Below are 8,872 nucleotides of genomic sequence, written 5' to 3' on the forward strand. Positions count from 1 at the left end.
CCGACGCCGGCAGTGAGCTGTATGTTATGGAGCAGTTCTATGACTACAAGATGGTCGATGACCGTTCTGTAGTAGAACAAGCTCATGAGATTCATATGTTGGCTAAGGAACTTGAGAACAACAACTGTGAGTTGTCGGACAAGTTTGTGGCGGGTGGCATTATTGCCAAGTTGCCACCTTTTTGGTCGGACTTTGCCACTTCTCTAAAGCACAAGAGACAAGAGTTCAGTGTTTCTGATCTCATTGGCTCTTTGGGTGTTGAGGAGAAGGCGAGGGCAAAGGACAACAGGTGCAAAAAGGTTGAGGGAGGTTCTAGTGCCAATATGGTACAGAAGAAGAACCCTCATGCATCCCACAACAACAAGAAAGTCAAGCCTGATGGCAAACCCAAGGCTACAACCAATTTTAAGAAGAAAGGCAAGGGAAAGGCAAATGGAGACTGCTTTGTGTGTGGCAAGTCTGGGCATTGGGCCGAGGACTGTCCTAAACGCAAAGACAGGAAGTCTGCCAACATGGTCATTAGCGAGGGCGGAGAAACATCGGGGTACGGTAAATTATTACCTACAGTTCTCTCTGTTTTTCATTCACCTGATTGGTGGGTTGATACTGGTGCTAATAGTCATGTATGTGCTGACATTTCTCTATTTTCTTCTTATCAGGTCGGGAGAGGTTCCTCCTTGTTGATGGGAAACGGGTCGCTTGCGGCTGTTCATGGTGTTGGTATGGTCGATTTGAAGTTAACTTCGGGAAAGACCGTGCAGCTGAAGAACGTGCAGCATGTCCCTTCAATAAAGAAGAATCTTGTTAGCGGCTCTCTATTGTGTAGAGAAGGTTTTAGACTTGTGTTTGAATCCAATAAATGTGTCGTATCTAAATATGGAACTTTTGTTGGAAAAGGTTATGACAGAGGAGGCTTGTTCCACTTTTCTTTGGATGACATGTGTAATAATCATAATGTTGTGAACCATATTAGCGAGAATGGTGAGTCTAATGTGTGGCATTCGCGACTCTGTCATGTGAATTTCGGTTGTATGACATACTTAGCTAATATGAGTTTAATTCCAAAATTCACTTTGGTCAAAGGTTCTAAGTGCCATACTTGTGTTCAATCGAAATGACCTCGCAAGCCTCACAAGGCATCTGAGGCGAGGAATTTGGCACCTCTAGAACTTGTTCATTCCGATTTGTGCGAAATGAACGGCGTGTTGACTAAAGGGGGAAAGAAATATTTCATGACATTGATAGATGATTGCACTAGATTTTGTTATGTATATCTATTGAAAACAAAGGAAAGCATTGCATTACTTTAAGACCTATAAAGCTGAGGTAGAAAACCAACTTGAAAGGAAAATCAAACGGTTGAGGTCTGATAGAGGTGGGGAGTATTTTTCCAATGAGTTTGCATCCTTTTGCGAAGAGTTTGGAATTATTCATGAGAGGACGCCTCCCTATTCACCCCAATCAAATGGGGTGGCCGAAAGAAAGAACCGTACTCTAACTGAGACGGTGAATGCCATGTTAGACACTACGAGGCTTTCCAAGGAATGGTGGGGTGAGGCAGTTTTGACTGCGTGTCATGTCCTGAATAAAATTTCAATGAAGCATAAGGATGTGACACCATTCAAGGAATGGGAAAGGAAGAAATTAAATCTCTCATACCTACGAACATGGGGCTGTTTGGCCAAGGTAAGTGTACCTATAGCCAAAAAGCGAAAACTTGGACCAAATACTGTTTTGTGTGTTCATTGGTTATGCTATTCACAGTGTGGGTTATAGATTCTTAATAGTAAACTCTGGAGTACCCGACATGCGTGTTGGTACAATTATTGAGTCCAGGGATGCTACATTCTTTGAGAATGAATTTCCCATGAAACATACACCTCGCACTTCTAGTCAAGAAACTGTTATACCCCATGAGCACTTTGCACCGATAGAACACAATGATCAAACGCCTGAGGGAAATCCTGAGGAGGACAACATTGTAGATACTCGTAAGAGTAAGCGACAAAGGGTTGCAAAATCCTTTGGAGATGACTACATTGTATACCTCGTGGATGACACCCCAAGAACCATAGAAGAGGCATATTCATCTCCTGACGCTTACTACTGGAAGGAAGCAGTACGTAGTGAGATGGACTCGATTATGTCTAATGGTACTTGGGAAGTCGTTGAGCATCCATATGGGTGCAAGCCTGTAGGATGCAAATGGGTTTTCAAGAAAAAGCTTAGGACTGATGGTACAATTGAAAAGTACAAGGCAAGGCTTGTGGCCAAGGGTTATACCCAAAAGGAAGGTGAGGATTTTTTGACACATACTCACCAGTTGCTCGCTTGACTACGATTCGAGTACTACTTGCTCTGGCAGCCTCTCATGGTCTTCTCGTCCATCAGATGGACGTTAAGACAGCTTTTCTAAACGGAGAGCTGGAGGAGGAGATCTATATGGATCAACCAGACGAGTATGTACTAGAAGGTCAGGAGGGAATGGGGTGTAAACTATTGAAATCCTTGTATGGCCTTAAGCAAGCACCTAAGCAATGGCATGAGAAGTTTGACACCACACTTACATCTATTGGCTTTGTTGTGAACGAAGCTGACAAATGTGTGTACTATCGCTATGGTGGGGGAGAAGGAGTGATCTTGTGCTTATATGTCGATGACATATTGATCTTTGGGACCAGCCTCAATGTGATTGAGGAGGTCAAGGACTTTCTGTCCAAGAGTTTTGAAATGAAGGATTTGGGAGTGGCTGATGTTATTCTTAACATTAAGCTACTAAGAGGAGATGAGGGTGGGATTACACTTGTGCAATCCCACTATGTGGACAAGGTTTTGAGTCGCTTTGGATATAGTGACTGCAAGCCAGCTCCTACTCCTTATGATCCCAGCGTGCTATTAAGGAAAAACCGAAGAATAGCAAGGGATCAACTAAGATACTCTCAAATCATTGGTTCATTGATGTACTTGGCTAGTGCAACGAGGCCTGACATCTCATTTGCTGTAAGCAAGCTGAGCCGGTTTGTCTCAAATCCGGGAGATGATCATTGGTAGGCTCTGGAAAGAGTTATGCGCTATCTAAAGGGCACTATGAGCTATGGAATTCACTATACCGGGTATCCAAAAGTACTAGAAGGGTATAGTGACTCAAACTGGATATCTGATGCTGATGAGATAAAAGCCGCAAGTGGATATGTGTTCACACTTGGAGGTGGTGTTGTTTCCTGGAAGTCTTGCAAGCAGACCATCTTAACGAGGTCAACAATGGAAGCAGAACTTACAGCACTAGATATTGCGACAGTTGAGGCCGAGTGCCTTCACGAACTCCTGATGGATTTGCCGATGGTTGAAAAACCAGTGCCAGCTATCCTAATGAACTGTGATAATCAAACAATGATTATTAAAGTGAACAGTTCAAAGGACAACATGAAGTCATCTAGGCATATCAAGAGAAGACTGAAATCTGTTAGAAAGCAGAAAAACTCCGGAGTGATAGCATTCGACTATGTCCAAACGGCTAGAAATCTGGCAGATCAGTTTACCAAGGGGCTACCACGTAATGTGATAGATAGTGCATCGAGGGAAATGGGCGTGATACCCACCTAAGGTTGCACAATAGTGGAAACCTGTCTATTGTGATCGGAGATCCCGTGAATTTGGATGGCGAAACAAACTATTGTGTGACTGAGAGAAGAGACCCTTGAAAAGGGCTCATTTTCATGATGCACTTCTCTTCTTTTCTGCATGGTAGGATGGCTCATGCCTTAATGTGATCCGAGTAGCTTTTCTAAGTAGAGATGTTGACCTGCAGAACATCTCAGAAGGAACACACCTATATGAGTTTGACTGCTAGTCATAGTCTATGAGATTTGGGTGATCTCTAGATACTCATGAAAAGGCCTGGAGTTTGACTTATATGCTCCAAACATAGGGGATGCGAACGGGAGCCTAGTACCAGTCAAGGGTTTGAGTGAAACCTGATCACACAAGACTGACAATTCAAGGCATAGTCCATTGTTCAGTTGTGGTCTGATGTAGCTCATTTCCTATGTGGAAGTTCAACTTAACAATCTCCACCAAAACACTGGTATATCAAACAGGCACAACCTTGAGAACATTTCTTATGAGCCTTGAAATTTGGTGGGGATTGTTAGAATAATTGGGTTAGGCCCGATTTATTCTATTAAATCTCAAAGGCCCATAATAAATGTTAAGGATAATAATACCACCTCAGGAATTAAACGAGGAGTATCTCAACTTAAATAGGGAGTTATTGGAGGCTCCCTGTTGATCGGTTGAGGTGGGAATCGGAAAGCCACACGCGCGCGCGCCGAGCCGGCCGGGCCGGGGCGAGGGCGTGGGAATGGCGTGGCGGGCGTGCGTTGCGTTGCGTTGCGTCTGCCTCTACCCTTTTTGCAACCATGATCCCACGATCCCACGATTGCCTCCATAATGGCGCGTGCGGCAACTGGCGGAATCACTCGTGCTATATAAGGAGGCCGCTAATCCGATCAGAACTCTCTCGCTTGCTTTCTCTCGCTGGTGTTCTTCCTCCTTTGCACGCCTGTGCTGCCTCTGTTCTGCCTCCCCGCTTCTGATCGCTTGCGTGCACGAGAGATCGAAACGAGCAGGGCCTCCGGAACCATACCTTCGCCTGAGATCTGCACCAGGTAGGCGGGTGATCAGGTTTTTGGGGAGTGCTTCTGCACGACTGCTCTCGACTTCTGCTCTGTTCGTCGTCGTCTCCACCATGTCTGCACCTGGAGCCGGTGCAGCTGCCGCCGTCCCTGGAGATGGCGCGCCGTTAGCCGGAGCCGCTGCGAACGTCAACGTCAACGGAGGCAGTTCTGCCTCACAATCCAGCAGAGGGACATTCTCGGGATATATCTTTCTACTACTGTTAACTCATTCTTTGATACCTCTGTTAGAATTGCGTTCTTGGTATGTTCATGATGCTTATTATACTTTAAGCATGCTCTGGTTATGTTACATTTTATCACTAGATCACCCTACATTGTTCATGCCATGATTATTATCTTAATATTTTAAATTAAAATATGCCGATATATGACCATATTTCCAAGAGAAACTATGCTAAACTACTCAATTTGAGAAAATCATAAAATATATTCATACTAACTGAAGAAGGCCCTCATAGAAGCACTTCCACGGAAATTTCAGGAGGCCAAAGGCCAGGAATTCACATATTAATCGGGAAAGCTAAAATTTCTCACATTAATAATAAAACAAATTCTCAAATCAATAAAGAGCCAAAATGCTAATAAACTAAACAGTTTTGGTAAAATTATGGCACCACCTTTTCGGTTGATTTCAATCAATTTTTTCATCATGTGATGCAAACTAAAGTTTTGTCGTTGTCCTTTTGCTTATATGATTTAAGCAGATAATAACAGTATCCTGAATATAAGAAAAAATTACAGCGAAGGTTTAAAATTTTACTGTGTAAGAAAACTACGCTATACATATATAAAATTTACAATGTAATATATGGAATTTATAGTGTAAATACTGTTGAAAGATTTGAACTTTTTTTTATATAATATGACGTCGTAAGTATAGCCAGGTCATAAGGTACTCCCTCCATACTCATAAAGGTATTGGTCTAGGACAATGTTTAAGTCAAATCTTAGGAATATAAATCATAAATAACTCTCAAGTTGTTGAGTTTGAAAATGTAAAAATTATATGAATCGATTTGTCTTGAAAAATACTTTCACAAAAGTATACATATATCACTTTTCAATAAATATTTTTATAAAAATAAGAAATCAAAGTTGTGTTTTGGAGACCGTGTCGCTGTCCTAAATGACTTTCTTTACGAGTATGGAGGGAGTATATGCATCAAGTTGGGCATTTAATACAGAGACTTATGTCTTAATGGCAAAGATTTTCTGACATATAACTTTCATATCTTTAACAATACATACCCTTTGTTTTGGTTTGATTTTCAAATCTACATTTATACCAAATTGTATACTGATATAGATATGCATCCCTCCCTGCATATTAAATATTTTTTTGTCTTGGAAAGGTGGAGGGAGAAAATTAATCCAAGCCTTTAATACATAAACCATCCTATGCTCAATTGATTATTTGATCACACGAAAATAAATGCAAGCCCCATCTACAACGATTCAGAGAAACGAGAATGCAATTAATCCTGCTGAGATATGTAGTGTGCTTCATTTTGCCTTCATGATTGATATCTATATGTATATATAAAGATGAAGCTTGGCTTGCTAGCTTAATTGCATTCCCATCAATGTCATCCTCTACAAATCTCATGATCAATCTTCTTGTGTTACTGGCTCTAGCCTCCTTGCTCTCTCCTGCACCTGCACTCTGCTATATCCATGCAGGTGAAGCAAGCAGCGTCGTCCGTACTCCGAATGGCACGCCGCCGCCGCCAGCCGACGCCTACCGGACTTACATCGTGCTCGTCGACCCGCCGCCGCACGGCGCGGCCACGGACGACGACGGGCACCGCCGGTGGCACGAGTCTTTCTTGCCGGGAGGCCGGCGCATGGACGACGGCGCCGATCAGGCACGGATCATCCGCTCCTACACCGAGGTGTTCGAGGGCTTCGCCGCGAGGCTCACCGCCGCCGAGCTCGCCGGCGTGGTGTCCAAGAAGCCCGGGTTCGTGCGCGCGTTCCCGGGGCGCCGGACGCTGCGCCTCATGACGACGCACACGCCGGAGTTCCTCGGGCTGACGAGAGGCGCCGGGTTCTGGAGGGACGTCGCCGGCTACGGGAAGGGCGTCGTCGTCGGGCTGCTCGACACCGGCGTCCACGCCGCGCACCCTTCCTTCGACGACCGCGGCGTCCCGCCGCCGCCGGCGAGGTGGAGGGGCTCCTGCGCCGTCGCCGCCACGCGGCGGTGCAACAACAAGCTCGTCGGCGTCAAGTCCTTCGTTGACGGCGGCGGCGGCGGCGACGACGACGTCGGCCACGGGACACACACCGCGTCCACGGCCGCCGGGAACTTCGTCGCCGGCGGCGCGTCGGACCGCGGCCTGGGCGCGGGAACGGCGGCCGGGATCGCGCCCGGCGCGCACGTCGCCATGTATAAGGTGTGCAACGGCTCAGGCTGCGATGACGACGCCGTGCTAGCCGGGTTCGACGAGGCCATGAAGGACGGAGTCGACGTCCTCTCGGTGTCGCTCGGGAGGTGGTCGAGTCCCCCCTTCGATGAGGACCCCATCGCCATTGCCGCCTTCAGCGCGGTGGCGCGAGGCATCACCGTGGTGTGCGCGGCCGGCAATGGCGGCCCCGAGCCGTCGACGGTCTCGAACGACGCGCCGTGGCTGCTCACGGTCGCCGCAGGCTCGGTCGACCGGAGCTTCTCCACCACCGTGCTGCTCGGCAACGGCGAGCTCGTCGCCGGCCAGGCGCTCGCCCAGCAGCCCAACTCCTCGACCTCGTACTACCCACTCCTCTTCTCGGAGAAGCAACCGAAATGTAACGAGCTCGCCGGAATCGTCGGAGATGGCGTCGCCGGCCACCTCGTGGTCTGCCAGTCCGATCCGGTCGAGGACGAGTCCGTCGTGAGCGCCATGATGGCCACCGGCGCCGGCGGCGTGGTGCTGATCAACACCGAGAGCGAAGGCTACACGACCGTCCTCGAGGACTACGGCCCGGGCATGGTGCAGGTGACCGTCGCCGGTGGCCACAACATCACGGAGTACGCTAGGTCGTCGTCATCATCAGCCGGCGGCTGCAAACCCAACGCCACCGTGGTGTTCGACAACACGTTGCTCAGCGTCCACCCGGCGCCCACCGTCGCCTCCTTCTCGTCCCGGGGACCGAGCAAGGTCGCCCCGGGCGTGCTCAAGCCGGACGTCCTGGCGCCGGGGCTCAACATCCTCGCCGCATGGCCGCCGCACCTCCAGCACGGCGGCGGCGGCGGAGGCGGCGGGCTCTTCAAGGTCATATCCGGGACGTCCATGGCGACCCCGCACGCGAGCGGCGTGGCGGCGCTCGTCAAGAGCCGCCACCCGGACTGGTCGCCGGCCGCCATCAAGTCAGCCATCCTGACGACGTCCGACGCCGTCGACGGCGCCGGCAACCCGATCCTGGACGAACACCACGAGAGGGCGACCGCGTTCCTCACCGGCGCCGGCCACATCAACCCGGCGAGGGCCGCCGACCCAGGCCTAGTGTACGACATCGCCGTCGCTGACTACGCCGGCTACATCTGCGCGCTGCTCGGAGACGCCGGGCTGGGGACGATCGTGCGCAACGAGAGCTTGAGCTGCGGGAAGCTGGACAAGAACAAGATACCGGAGGCGCAGCTCAACTACCCGACCATCACGGTGCCGCTGCCGCGGTCGTCGTCGTCGGCGGCGCCGCCGCCGTTCACGGTGAACCGGACGGTGACGAACGTCGGGCCGGCCAGGTCGACCTACACGGTGAAGCTGGAGATACCCAGGTCGCTGACGATGCGTGTGTCGCCGGAGAAGCTGGTGTTCTCCGGTGTCGGCGAGAAGAAGGACTTCAGCGTGACGGTGAGTGGCGGCGGCGGCGGCGGCGAGGTGGTGGAGGGAAGCTTGAGTTGGGTGTCTGGGAAGCATGTCGTGCGCAGTCCGATTGTCGCCGTTCCCCAACCGTACCTGAAGTTAGGAAGCTAGCGGTCGTTAATGACATGATATTCTTGTTTTAAGTCACCTCCAGGTGTTTTAACCATTAATAATGTTCAGTATCTGCCATACAATACAATTAATTTGGACAAAACCCTCCAATTAATGGTACAGAAAAAAAGTTCTTGACTATGGAAGGAAATCTGACATATAAGATCCTAAAAATCGTGGTCGATAAAACAGGAAAAGGAATTCGAGCCGTAGAAAATCTTTTAT

The 8,872-nt window shown here is 49.0% G+C and overlaps 1 protein-coding gene across 1 annotated transcript; it reads left to right on the plus strand.

The window, feature by feature from the left end:
• The first annotated feature begins 6,280 nt into the window (after positions 1-6,280).
• LOC127768778 (subtilisin-like protease) lies at positions 6,281-8,647 on the plus strand. Its single transcript, XM_052294425.1, has one exon. The coding sequence runs from the start codon at positions 6,281-6,283 to the stop codon at positions 8,645-8,647; it is 2,367 nt and encodes a 788-aa protein (XP_052150385.1).
• Positions 8,648-8,872: the final 225 nt, after the last annotated feature.

The sequence above is a fragment of the Oryza glaberrima genome, chromosome 3 (assembly GCF_000147395.1).
Source record: "Oryza glaberrima chromosome 3, OglaRS2, whole genome shotgun sequence".
NCBI lineage: Eukaryota > Viridiplantae > Streptophyta > Magnoliopsida > Poales > Poaceae > Oryza > Oryza glaberrima.

Excerpts from the sequence above, each read along its gene's own strand:
- LOC127768778 (XM_052294425.1), top strand. The coding sequence starts at position 6,281 with ATGTCATCCTCTACAAATCTCATGATCAATCTTCTTGTGTTACTGGCT.